Consider the following 14,328-nt stretch of genomic DNA (forward strand, 5'->3'; position numbering starts at 1 on the left):
TTCCATCCTTTCTAAGGTAGGTAAATTGAGGACCCAGATTGTGGGGGCAATAAGCTGACTTTGTATAAATATAAAAAAGGATGAAGGCTATTGCTGAGCACATTGTAAACTGCCCTGAGTCTCCGGAGAAGGGCGGCATATAAATCAAATTAAAAAAAAAAAAAGAACCTTTGGGGACAGCCATGACCTGGAATCTCCATAGACATCGAGCAGGGAAGGATTTGATCTGCTTCCTATTACACTCATACAACTCCTTTTCCCCCCACTATTTTTAGGTATCCCGGATCTTTCCCGCGAGAAACTCCCAGGTCCCAACCCCTCAAGTGGGAAGGGTGCGGGTGATAGGTGCTACCTGTAACCAACTCCTCTGGAAAGGAGAGACACGCGTCTTTGGGCCAGGGATCACATCCCCACGTGTTTCTTAACCCCGAAGCATCGGCCCGTGTGCTCCTACTACTGGTTTCTCTGCTGTTCCTTTCCTCTTCCGTTGCTCTCCGAGATAACTCTTCTCACTGGCCCCGATTTTTTTAATATATATAAATAAATAAAACCCGGGTGCAATTCACAGTTTACAATTCCCGCTAAATCAAGCTTTCCGGCGAAATTATAAACACCGGCGTAAAAGTGAACGGATAAATCCCATTTTTGCTTAGGCTCAACTCTTCCTTTCCTTCCACACTCCCTTTTCCTTAGCTTACGGGGTGGAAAAGGTCGTGAGAACGGCTCCGTGTCCATTCCAAAGGCGGCTTCGGGATTTTTTATTTATTTATTTATTTTAATCCTGGCTTGGTTGGAAGAAATCACTCCGGCCAAAATTCACAGGACCCGGGAATTCCACTGGGTGGGAACGTGTGAATTCGATCCCTGAGATGCGGGACGGACTTTCTCTCAAGTAAAAGGAACCGGGGCACCAATCGACACCCCCCCCCGTCTTCCCCCCCCAGCGGGGGGAGGGGGAGAGAGAGAGATGGGAGGGCGGTTTGGAAGGCGCACAATTGAAAAGCTTTGCACCATACGCTACCTCCGCCGCCGCCGCCCCCTCCCCTCCCCCGGAGGGCCCGGGAAGGGACCCTGCGCCTTTAAGCCTGGCGCGCTCGGCCAGAAATTCAGCGAGCTTCGCAGGTGTGTGTGTGTGGGGTGAGGGGAGAGATGGAGAAGAAGTGGGGAGGCCCCCGTGATTGACAACTCCCACAAAAGTTTTCTTTCTCTTGAGCTGAGAACCGCTGGGTTGGTTGCCATGCAAACGGATTTTCCCCCCCTCCCTTAAATAATAAAAAAAAACCCACCAACGCCTCCTCCTCCTCCTCCTCTTCCCCACCCCCCCATCTTTATCCGCAGGCAGCCAAATTGGGGTGAGTGGGTGGGGGGGAAGGCGATGGAAGAAGGGACATTCAGAAGGAAGGCAGCGTGAGGGCGACGTGGGGGAGCCCTGAACTCCGGCGTGCTTGGCTGAAGCCCCCCCTCTCCTCAATAGCCCCTCTGTTGCCTTCCAGAGTTGGGAGAGAAAAAGCGGCCTTGGCTTCATTGAGGCTTGGCTTATTCCTCGGGAGGGGGGGGGAGAGAGAGTGGAGGGGGCGAGCGGCCTTTTTCCCACGCGCTTTTTGGGCAACCTGGCAGATCGGAGAATATTTTTCTTTTTTCTTTTTTTTTTTTGTTTAAGGAGGTTGGGGGGAGCCAAGCCGAGGCTTTTGGGGTCGCTGTTCCTGTCCCCTTCCTTACAACACGCAGAGCTCTCCCGCAACCTTCTTAACGGCCCCCTCCCTTTACACACCTCATTCTGCCACCCCCACCCTAAAAATTCGCCTTAACTCTTTGCTGGGCTGGAAAGAAAAGGAGAAGGCGAGTTTGCAAACCAACTTGCGCGTGAGCGCTTTCTTCTCTCCCATTTCGTGACTGTCCCCCCCCCACACCCACCACCCTGCACCCCTTTCCAGAGCCCTGCCCCCCACCCCACCCCGTCAGCCAAAGTTGCATTTCTCGCCCTTGAACGAATTTGCCCGACTTCTTCGTCCGTGGAAGGGCCGTTGTTTTCGCAGATGTGGGAAACTAGCGAAAATTGTAAATACCCCGGTGAAAGTTCTCGGTTCGAATAAAGGGGTCCTTTTCTTTCTTATTCCTTCCCCCCCACCCCAGAAAAAGTCTGGAAGCTGGAAAAAGGGACTGGAAAGCCGCATTTGGCTTCCAGCTTCTCCTTTAGGGGTGTCTCTGGCGGGGGAGGGGAGTTGGTATCACTTTTAAAACCGGGGGAGAAGGCACAAGGCCGTTCCTGAGAATATTTGAGGTGTGCAGACGAAAAACTTATTTTTTTTTTTCCCGCACTCCCAGCTTCCCCAGAAAAATGGTCGGAACCGAAATTCAGAGGGGGAAAAAAAAATGAGGCAATCAAACTTGGAAAACGTTTGTAGGAAGGAGGACAGTTCCTGCCCCGCCCCTCTGCTCCCCCCCTCCAGAAAAAAGTCATTCACACAAATGAGTGTTATTTTTTAATTATTATTATTCGAACTTGGGCCGCTTTTCGGTGAAGGCCGAGCGCCCGAGGCAACTTCTAGAACTCGGGGTAGAGGGTAGGTAAGTCTCGGTCCACGGACACGCAGTTTCTGCAGACATTTCTCCCACCCCCACCCCAACTCTACCAACCCGACCCGGGGCCCTCTGCTGCCCCCTCTCTGCCGCTGCGTTTTGGGGAAGGGGAACGGGGGAGAGCGCGTCGTAGGCAGCAGGCGGCTTTCCTCAAACTTTGTAGGTTTGGTCTGGGGGTGGGGGGGGGAGCCTCGTCCTGCCTCGAGGGAGGGGGGGAGGCCGCTGCGCTTTGATTGGTCGCCACCTCCTCATTTATAGGCCGTCAATCAAACGGTCACGGCGAGAAGGCCTTTGCTGGGCTGTGGGGGAGGGGGCGGCTGGCTATCTGGCTGGACTGAGTTTGGGCATCGTCGGAAGAGGCAGCGAGAGTCGCCGCAGTCGGACGGCCTGCCCGCCCGCATCTTTGGTTGCCGAGAAGCAGAGCCGGGAAGCGGATCGCCGCCAGATTTTTTCCCCTCCGGACTTTTTTTTTTTTTTCGTGGACTCGGCTTTCTTCCCCCGGCCGCCACGCTGGCGCATCTCCTGCCCGCCCCGGCGATGTACAGCCTGCTGGAGAACGAACTCAAGCCGCCCCAGGGCAACCCCGGCGGAGGCGCCGCTGGCAACGGGGGTCCCGGGAGCGCCGGCAAAGGAGGACCAGGAGGAGGAGGAGGAGGCGGCGGGACCAACGCGGCTGTCCCAGACCAAGACCGGGTCAAACGTCCCATGAACGCCTTCATGGTGTGGTCCCGGGGCCAGCGTCGCAAGATGGCTCAAGAGAACCCCAAAATGCACAACTCGGAGATCTCCAAGCGCCTGGGCGCCGACTGGAAACTGCTGAGCGACGCCGAGAAAAGACCCTTCATCGACGAGGCCAAACGCTTGCGCGCCGTCCACATGAAGGAATATCCGGATTACAAGTACCGACCCCGTCGTAAAACCAAGACGCTGCTCAAGAAGGACAAGTACGCGCTGCCGGGCAACTTGTTGGCCCCGAGCGGGGGTCCCGGGGGCGGCGGAGGCGGCGGGGCAGGAGGCGGCGGCGGGGTGAGTAGCCCGGTGGGCGTCGGGCAGCGCCTGGACTCGTACGCCCACGTCAACGGCTGGCCCAACGGCGCCTACGCGGCCGCTTCGTTGATGCCCGACCAGTTGGGCTACGGGCAGCACCCGGCAATGGGCAACGCTCAGCTCCAGTCGCTCCACCGTTACGACGTGAGCGGCCTCCAGTACAGCCCCATCATGTCCGGCGCTCAGCCTTACATGACGGCCGCCGCTTCGACTTACAGCATGGCCGCGGCCGCCGCCGCTTACGGCCAGCAGCCGTCGAGCCACGCCATGAGCCTGGGGACTATGACTTCGGTAGTCAAAGCCGAGCCCAGCTCGCCGCCGCCGGCCATCGCCTCGCACTCGCAGCGGGCCTGCCTCGGAGACCTCCGCGATATGATCAGCATGTACCTGCCGCCCGGCGGAGACGCGGCCGACCCGTCGAGCCTGCAGAGCGGACGCCTCCACGGAGTCCACCAGCACTATCACAACGCCGCCGGGGCGGCCGTCAACGGCACCGTCCCACTGACTCATATCTAAAAGACCCCCCCCCACAGCCTCCCACTCCCCGGAAAAACGCCAGCCGCCTCTCTTTGGGGCGCCCCGTCGAAGCTCCGGAGGCGGCCGTGCCAGATCCTGCTTCCCTCCTGCCATGGAAGCCGCTTTCTCCGCCTCCAGTTGTTGCCACCTTACGAGGCGACGACCCCCGCCGTCCCGAGCCCCTTTGCTTCCCCACTCCCTCCCCACGCCTGCGGAGAGCCACGTCGGGCAAAGGAACTTTTTCCCCTTCTCGGTTGTTTTTAACGAACGCGTAAAAAAAAAAAAAACACGTGAATTTCTTGTCTGGCTGTCCTTAGAGAGCACAATTTCCTATTGACTGTAAAAAAAACTTTTTACAAAAGGCGCTGTGAAATTTCTCTGCTCCCTTCCCGCCACCCCCCTCCCCCTTTCCTCGTCCCCTTCTTTTTTTCCAGCACTCCACGGGAGGTTTTTTTGTCGGGGTGGGAAGAAGGAGGAAAGGATGGTTTGAAGGAGAGAGCGCAATTACGCAGCGAAGACTTTTTCTTCTTTATGGGACCCTGGTTTCCAATTATCTTGAAAAAAGGAGAGGGGAAAAAAAAAACCCCAAGCGAGACTTCTATAAAAGAGGGGAGGTCGGTTAACCTTCCTCGTGAAATGTTTACATGTTTTGTTTTTAATTTTCTCGGGTGGAGTCGTTGGTTTCCCTCCCCGTGTCTCCCCCCCTCCCTCCCCCCAATCTCTTCCAAATAATCCAGTCTGGATTCTTAATTTTTTTTAAAAAAAAAAATATCTATAATAAAAAAAAAAGTAATCTGCACGGCTTCTCTCGTTTTCCTAACCCGGGCCAAGCACGGGTTTCGGTTGGTTTTAAAGATAAAGCGGAAAGCTCGCTATTTCGAGCGAGGGGTCTGTGTGTGGGGGTGGGGGGGGAGCGGGAGGCAAGGGGGTGTCTCCGCTGCTGGAAGGGTTGCTGTCTTTGGTCCAGCTTGGCTTACTTCGGAGTAAAGGCGACCCCGGGAGGAAGGTTGGAAGCTCGGACCGGCCGCCTCTGGGTGGCGCGATCATCGGAGGTCTGCAGGGCGAAAATCCGGATTTGCAAGAATTTGGTGAGAAAATCGATGTATTTCAGATATGGAATACGCACAAGTTTAGGTTTTTGGGGGGTTTTTTGCTGGGGAGGGAGTGATGGAGAGGATATTGTATTTCCCCCGACAAGAAGAAAAATATTTTCCTGGTAAGAGCTAAGCTGCATTCTGATTTCCCACTAACGCGTGTGATTTTTTCCCCCCCTGTATTCTCCCCACCCCACCCCCGGTCCTCTTGTTCCCCCCCCCGCGCTAGGTTTGGTGGGCGAGCGAAATAAATCGCGCCCAGCCAGCGCTTTTCTATTTCGCTCTCGCCGTGGTGTAGGTTCGGCTAGCGTTTCTCCTGGCCTTCCCCCCCCCCCAGGCTTTTTCCCCTCCGAGGGAGGATTTGAAAAGAAGCCAATAAATTTTTACAACGGGCCCTGTAGAAGCGTGGAAGGCGGGGGGCGGGGGGGGTGGTAGGGTGGCCTTTCTTTGACGTCGTTGTGCCTCTTGTATTTTTTTGTTTTTTAAATCCAAATTCGTGGGGAGGTTGGATGAGGGGCTCGGGCGTCGGGCGGTCGAGGTCTGGAGTAAGGGTGGCGTGGGAGAGAAATGGTCCCCGGGGCGTTTTTTTTTTGGGGGGGGGGTTCGGAAATAAACCTGCCGGGGTTTAATCTCTTAATTTGGGCTCCTGCTGTAATCTGGGTTTGATCCTTTTTTCCCCCCTGTATACTCTTGAATAAGACAGACTTGCGCGGGGGGGAGGAAAGCTTAAAAGAGGCTCGTAAGGCAAGAAATTGGAGGGGTTTCGCCACTTCTAAAATGATTTGAGTAGGGGGACGTCTTTCGGCTGAATCGCCTCGAGGATCGCTTCTCCCACCGGAGGCCAACTCGGGTCAAGACTACCAACAAACAACCCCTTCGTTGGGAAGAACCCCTACGAAATTCCCCCTCGGGCAAGTTTCGCCCCATAGGAACGAGATTTCGCCTTGGCCAAAAGTCCGCCTCTCTGCGCACCTAACGGGCCGACGGATCGCTCGGTCGCAACTCCCGATCGGTTCCCCGACGCCCCAACCCCATCCCCCGCGTGTTTTTTGGAAATCCACGGAGTTGGAGGTAAGCAGGGAAAAGGTGAGGAGAGGGCGAGAGGCGCTTCAGCCGTGCGCGAAATCCAGGCTCGGATGCGGTGGGGGAGCGCCGGCGAGCGCGCCAAGACCCAAAGTCCCCGCCGTTGGGGCAGGCGCGATCCAAAGGGCCCGGTGCCCCCGCCGAGACGAGCCCTGGCTGTCCCGTTTCTTTCTGTCTCCATCCAGGAATTAGGATCTCAAGTGATTCTGACTTTTTTTTTTAAAAAAAAAAATCTCTCCAATATCTTTATTTTTCCTCCTTCTCCCCTTCAGAGGATGCGCCGAGATTTTGTTAACAACCGGGTTTCTGGCTAACTCGGAGAATTCCGTGCAGGAAAGGACTGAAGATCCAAGAATCGTTTTGAAAAGTCGTTTTTATCCGCCGTCCTTAGCACTCTTAACCCTGTTTCTTTAAAAAAAAATAATTTTGATTTAACAATCTTATCTCTTTATTTCTGTGGTTGAAGGGCGGAGGGAAGGCGGTACCTTGCCCAAAACTCTCTTTTTGGAAGTAAGTTTATTGAATTTCGGGAATAAATCTTCCCCCTTTCTTTCTTTCCTTCCTTCCTTCTTTCCATCTCTCTTTCTTTCTTACCTTCCTTCTTTCCACCTTTCTATCTTCTTTCCATCCTTCTTTCTTTTCTTCTTTCTTTCCTTCTTTCCATCTTTCTTTCCTTCCTTCTTTCCATCTTTCCTTCTTTCCTTCCTTCTTGCTTTCCTTCTTTCCTTCCTTTTTTCTTTACTTCTTTCTTTCTTTCTTTCTTTCTTTCTTTCTTTCTTTCTTTCTTTCTTTCTTTCTTTCTTTCTTTCTTTCTTTTTAAAAGTACCAAACCACAAACCACTTTAGGATGCTGGCCGAGGGGGATTTTTGCCAGGGCCGGTGGGGGTGGGGGCCGCATGTCAGATCGTTCCTTGTTTATGTTTTTACCCCGGTGTAATTTTTAAGGAAAGTTGGAGAGAGTTTCTCTAGCTTTTGATTTAGAGTTTCTGCTCTTAAAAGGTGGAGGCGAGATTCTTTAATTGGGAACGAAGTCTGGCGGGGGGATTTGGTTTGACTTGCCCAGCCCCACTCCAATTTCCTCCGTTTTCCCCCCCGGGGAAAAAGGATTTCACCTCCTAACTTAAAAGGGGACTTTCGTAACTTAAAAGGAGACAAACACAGGTTGGTTTTGTTTTGTTTTTTTTCACTATCCAACCGATATTTCGGAAACTTTTGTCTTTTGTTTTGTGTTTTACACACGCACACACTTGTTGCTTTTTGAAAGCGGCTGGGTTGTCTTTTTCCAACAACAGCGCCTCGGGGATTTATGATTTAAATTTTATTTATCCCGTTTGTTCTCCGGGTGGGGGGGGGGGAGAGAAAAAGAAAACTTATTCTAAGCCCAAAGGCGCGTTTGGAAAGGGAAACTCGTTTCAAGAGTAGGAAAAGTGAATTTCGATTTTGAGAGATTTAGTCCCGGGTGAATCCGGCTGGAGAACCGTTTAATCGCCGTGTATTTAAAATGAAGTCAGTGGGGGTGAAAAACTCCCAAAACTTAAGTCCACGCTTTTCCTTCCCCCCCCCCTTTTCTTTTCTGGATCGCTTCTACAAAAGGTGTAAAGTTGTTGATGGCTCTACTTTACAAATTAAAACCTTTTTAAGGGATACTTTACTTTTTTGTATATATATTCCAAGCGCTTGGAGCCGAAATCTCTTCTTCTCTTCCATGGCCTGTATTTTCGCAGCGTTTTTCTCAGAAAAAAAAATAATAATGGAGAAAGACTGAACCATAATATTTGGGCTCGCAAAACTGGGATCAAAATAAAATTATTTTTTCTCTTATTTTTGGGGTGGGAGGATGAGGTGGGAAGGGAAACTTACTCTGCCTTCTAGGAATGTTTTATTTGTTTTCCTTTTCTTTTTTTCTCTTTCTTTCTTTCTTTCTTTCTTTCTTTCTTTCTTTCTTTCTTTCTTTCTTCTTTCCTCCTTTCTTCTTTCTCTTCCTTCCTTTCTGTCTTCCATCCCTTCTTTCTTTCTTCCATCCCTTCTTTCTTTTTCTTCCTTCCTTCCTTTCCTTTCCTCCTTCCTTTCCTCTTTTCTTTTTTCTTCTTTCTCTCCCTTCCTTCCTTCCATCCCTTCTTCCTTCCTTCCTTCCTTCCTCTTTCTGTCCAGAGGGAAGACCGCTTATATGGTTGATTTAATCAAAACTTTGCAAGTGAAGTAAAGTCCTTCAAACATTTCATCGCCAAGCTGAAATGTCTTTTTTTCTCTGTTTATTCCTTTTCTTGTTTCAGGTTTCCCCCCCCCCCTCTTTTTAAGGAAAAATGAGGGAGGAAAGATTCCAGGATTGGGGTATGCAAAATGTAACCTTTCTCCATAAGACATATTCTTTCAAATCCAGATTTCTACAGTTCTATGAAGTACGGTTCCTATCTTCTTATCCATTATGGATGCAGGTCAGGATAGTTGGACAACTAGGTTACTCAAGGCAAGGCCTGAAGGCTCCTTCTTTGGACAACTGGTGTGAGGTGTAAGCCCAATGATCCGGGATTCCTAAATATCAGTTTGTAACTCAGGGAAGTCGTGACAATTTAATCAATGGTGGTTTATCCAACAAACTGCAGATAAGCAAGCAATGGTTTGGGGGCAAAGAACAGAAAGAGTCCCATGTCCAGATGTCTTATCTAGCTAACCTTGGCTGGTCCTCCAAAGGCTAAGCAAGATCAGGTCTGTTTAATGTCTGGATGGGAGACCACCAAGAGATCCGAACATGGTTAGCTAGACTGGGAAGTTGGAAAAAATACCTTGGGAAACAGTGGCAAACCATATTTTGTATACTGTTGTTAAGAAAACAACATGGATGTGATACCCTCAGGAGTCCAGTTCCCCTTGGAGAAGATTATTCTACATTTGAGAATTGGGGTGGGGGTGGGGGAAGGATGTTTTGGGATGTAATTTCAAGAAACTTTCCAATTATCCTTCCTATTTTTTTCCCAGCCTAGGATTAATCCCTCTCTTGTTAAATTCTCTTTTTCATTGCTTTCTCTAATAAAGCATTGATTCTCAATTTTGGCCATTGGAAAATGGGTAGATTTCAACTCCCAGGCTGGCTGGAGGATTCTGGGAGTTGCAAGTCCACTCTTCTTCCATTGGCCAAGATTGAGAAAGACTAAGAGAAAAACCGTGTTCCCTGTGTAGAAGTGCTGAACCAGATAATCCCAGTTCTTCGCACTTTCCGACGTGCCCTTGAAGACCTTTCTGTTTCAACAAGCAGGGCTAGCATAAACATCTAAATTCTATGCCAAGGTCTTAGCAGATACACCAAGTTGACTCAATTTATAGTTTTGTGTTCCCTTTAGTTGTTTGAGCAGTGTATAAACTACTGTATGTAAAGAACAAAGTATTTAATAAGGCTATTCCATTCATTCAGATCTCGGATGTCTTCTGCTTTTGTTCCCTTTATTTTTTTTGAGCAGTATACTTTTATGGTACTATTCCCCCCCCCCCCAAAAAAAATGTTTTATTAGCTAGTTTTAGAAAATACACTTCTCCCAAAAAGGTTTCCACAATTGTGGCCACTACTGTACTTTGGGTGTCTCAACTCGCATGCTTCCCCTCTATGACTTATCTGATAAAGCTGATAAAACCTGGACCTCTTGATTAGTTTAAAAAAGGGCCATTAGTAGAACATAGATAAATTCTGAAGAGTGTCTGCCTGTGGGCGGGGTGAAGAAATAATGATCAGGGCAAAAGCCTTTTAAGAGCAAAAGAAAAAAAAATCTCTAGTTTCAGCTAGATCTAGTGATTCCACAGATAGGAAGAGACACTGATGTGATTAACTCTCACCTTCCACATTGACTTTGAAATGCGTCCAAAAGATATTAAACTTTTTAAGTAGTCCTTCCAATGGCAACTCTTTCCTTTAGGTCAGGCGTCTGCAACCTTAAACACTCAAAGAGCCATTTGGACCCGTTTCCCACAGAAAAGAAAACACTGGGAGCCACAAAACCCTTCCCGTGCCTGACTATTTCTTGTGCAGCCACAAAACTAGCCTATGTAGTTGAATTAAACCTTCTGTTTTCTTCTGAAACGTTTCTTTTCTTGGATTTATCCATGGTTGGCCTATCGGGGGGCTGAAAAGCTCAATAAATCACGTGATGGCGGGTGTCGCACATTGGCAGTTGCGACGCATATTTTGAGTGACAGGGAATCGCAGCAGAGGGGTGAAAGAGCCACATGCGGCTCCAGAGCCACAGGTTGCTGACCCCTGCTTTAGGTAGTTCCCCACCACACATACAGAGAGAGAGAGAGAGGAAGAGAGAGAAACCAATATTTGGCTTTTTTCACAAATAATATAAGCCCAGTCTAAAAAGTCCATCCATCCATCCATCCATCCATCCATCCATCCATCCATCCATCCATCCATCCATCTATCCCTATATCATCCATAGCTATCTATCTATCATCTATCTATCTATCTATCTATCTATCTATCTATCTATCTATCTATCTATCATCTATCCATCCATCCATCCCTATATCATCCATAGCTAGCTAGCTATCATCCATCTCTCTGTCTCTGTCTCTGTCTCTGTCTCTCTCTCTCTCTCTCTCTCTCTCTATCTATCTATCTATCTATCTCTCTATCTCTATCCATCTCTCTACTGTGTTTCCCCAAAAATAACACCCTGTCTTTTATTTTTTTTTGAACCCTGAAATAAGCGCTTGGCCTTATTGCCATGCGCTCAAAAACCCGATTGGGCTTATTATCAGGGGATGTCTTATTTTGGGGAAAATAGGGTATGAATAAATTTGGAGGAGAATTAAACTTATGCCTTCAAGTCTGGGTTTTGTCAATGAGAGGGAATATGAGTGTATTAAGTGACAGGAGTGATGTGAGAATCCACAGTGGCAAATGGCCACATTTACAGGTGTATCTACCCTGCGATAAATTTAGAAAACAGCATAAAGACACTTGAAGGAGACAGAGGGCTAATTCAACAAGGACAGCTTCGAATTAACACTGTACCTGGATTTGCATCTCACACACTAAGCCATCGTTTGCTGAACCCCTGAGTAAGCCACAACTGGTTGCATTCACACGTAGCTGTGAGCCACAACAAACCACATGAGGCCTTGATACAGTGTGTAAATCAAGACCCAGTATATTTTAGTCTGGATGGAGAAAAAATGCTGAAGTGGGATAGCACGGGATTTTGCAAATAATTCTTGAGAGGACCAAAGATCTTGACTGGGTCCATTCAACCTTCTAAGCCATGGTTTGTTGATGGAACCTTGAATAAATAGTAATCATTTGTTGGATCCAGCCAACTTCCAAAACCCAAAAACCACATTAAGACTTCACGGATTGCCTAACCAAGCCATTCTGTGTTTCCCCAATGGCGAGATTAAAATTAACAGATTCTTGATGTAAAAGAGTAGGAAAAATGCAACTGGAGTAAGAATAAAGTTGGTTCTTGGCTTAAGAAGGAGGACTTTGAGAGAAGTCCTCCCAAAGTAGCTTTGGCAACTTAATTCTTCTCTCCTTCCTGCTTTGGACAGAAAGGCTGCTGATGATTATGTTAGCTTGGTCAACCTAGCTATGACTTGGTTGTACTAGAAGTTCCTCGGTTTCTCCAGGGTTCACATTACAATCTACTACAAGGTTTACGCTACACCCTGGACCATAAACAATCCCCGATGGATTCACATTATAGACTGGGCCAAAAAAATATAGCAAGTTACTTTGTGGTTCAATCCCCTCTTTAGTTACAACCTCTAGGTGCCAGTCTACAAACAGACAGTAAAAGTAAGGTTCTACATTTAGGCAAGAAAAACAAAATGCACAGGTACAGTATAGGTGGTACCTCACTCAATAGTAGTAACTGTGAGAGGGAACTTGGAGTCCTAGTGGACAACCATTGAAATATGAGCCAACCATGTGCAGCAGCTACCAAAAAAGCCAACACAGTTCTAGTCTGCATAAACAGAGGGATAGAATCAAGATCATTTAAAGTCTTAATATCACTTTATGATGCCTTGGTAAGGCCACACTTGGAATACAGCATTCAGTTTTGGTCGCCACGATGTAAAAAAGATGTGGAGGCTCAAGAAAGAGTGCAGAGAAGAGCAACGGAAGAGGATTGGGGACTGGAGGCTGAAACATACAAAGAACGGTTGCAGGAACTGGGTATGTCTAGTTTAATGAAAAGAAGGACTAGGGGAGACATGATAGCAGTGTTTCAATATCTCAGGGGCTGCCACAAAGAAGAGGGAGTCAAGCTATTCTCCAAAGTACCTGAGGGCAGGACAAGAAGCAATGGGTGGAAACTCATCAAGGAGAGAAGCAACTTAGAACTAAGGAGAAATTTCCTGACAGTTAGAATAATGAATTAATGGAACGTCTTGCCTCCAGAAGTTGTGAATGCTCCAACACTGGAAGGTTTTAAGAAGATGTTGGATAACCATTTGCCTGAAATGGTGTAGGATTTCCTGCCTAGGGAGGGGGTTGGACTAGAAGACCTCCAAGGTCCCTTCCAACTATTCTATTCTATTCTATTCTATTGTATTCTATTCTATTCTATTCTATTCTATTCCATTCCATTCCATTCCATTCCATTCCATTCCATTCTGCCAGTGGAGAGCCGGATCCCCCTTTCATTATTCCTGATGTTCTCCAAGACAAGAATAAATTGTGCTGCTGCAAAAAGTCTTGAGTGCCGTGTCATGTGGAGGCTTCTCGGAGGCGCTGAGCATCTTCCTTTGTTTCCTGAGCTGCTTAGCATATGCTCTTTTCAAAGCCCCCCCCCCCCAGAGGGAGAAGTTGAATAGTATCTTTCTAATGATTACAAGGAGCCACCTGGATGTTCCCATTTAAACCAGTATGGGACCGTCCCTTTCAGAAATTGCCGCTCACAGTCTGGGGTCTCCGCTGTGCATTATTCTTCTCTCGCTTAAGTGGGGAGGACATTGCTTGGGGAAAGAACAGGTCTACTTCGGGGCTAGGGAGGGCCAGCCAGCTGTTTTCTCCCGCCTGTTCATTATCCAGGTTGCTGGACAGATGTGAAAAATGCAGGCTCAGTTGTAGCCAGGGTTCATTCCTGGATGAGATTTCCCTACCACCTCGAGCCAGACAGATTCTAGATTATTTTTCATGCCAGAAAGGTGTGCAAAACAATAGATGACTTGTTAATGGAGATAAGTGTCCACTAACTGTAGTAAGTAAGTAGTATGAAGAGAGGGTCAATCTATTCTCCAAAGCCCCTGAGGGCAGGACAAGAAGCAATGGGTGGAAACTAATCAAGGAGAGAAGCAATTTAGAACTAAGGAGAAATTTCCTGATAGTTAGAACAATTAATCAGTGGAACAACTTGCCTCCAGAAGTTGTGAATGCTCCAACACTGGAAGTTTTTAAGAAGATGTTGGATAACCATTTGTCTGAAGTGGTGTAGGGTTTCCTGCCTAGGCAGGGGGTTGGACTAGAAGACCTCCAAGGTCCCTATCAACTCTGTCAGTCTGTTATTTTATAATTCTGTCATTTGGACATGTTCCACTGGTTTTATAAACAGAGACAGTGGATTGTGGGTGGGGGGTTTCTCTGAATTTCTCCAAGAAGAGAAGACTTGTGGCTGTAGAATTCCTGTTGGAAAACAAAATCCTTCCAGTTCATCTTTCTTGGGGATTTAAATATAAGACATGTCATTGCTGGAGAAACCAAGGATGGGACCTTCACACCATCTCCTTGGGTCGCTGGGTGACTAAATGTTGCACGCCACTCAACACAACTTGACTGAAGTTCTTTCTCTTCTCCTGGAAACAATATCCAAATGGCATCAGGTTTTTTGTCAACTCTGAATGAGAACTGGTAGATTGTGCCTTCCTTCTACAAGGAGAAAATATGCTAAAAACAAACAGAATAGAATAGAATAGAATAGAATAGAATAGAATAGAATAGAATAGAATAGAATAGAATAGAATAGAATAGAATAGAATAGAATAGAATAGAATAGAATAGAATAGAATAGAAAAG

General features: G+C 48.0%; 1 protein-coding gene across 1 annotated transcript; it reads left to right on the forward strand.

The window, feature by feature from the left end:
- The first annotated feature begins 2,875 nt into the window (after nt 1-2,875).
- SOX3 (SRY-box transcription factor 3) lies at nt 2,876-4,896 on the forward strand. The gene has a single exon (XM_034441598.3). It carries the CDS (start codon nt 3,118-3,120, stop codon nt 4,141-4,143), a length of 1,026 nt encoding a protein of 341 aa, XP_034297489.2. The 5' UTR covers nt 2,876-3,117; the 3' UTR covers nt 4,144-4,896.
- The last annotated feature ends 9,432 nt before the right edge of the window (nt 4,897-14,328 follow it).

Source organism: Pantherophis guttatus, chromosome 12, assembly GCF_059756535.1.
Source record: "Pantherophis guttatus breed Tessera chromosome 12, ASM5975653v1, whole genome shotgun sequence".
NCBI classification, from domain to species: Eukaryota; Metazoa; Chordata; class Lepidosauria; order Squamata; family Colubridae; genus Pantherophis; species Pantherophis guttatus.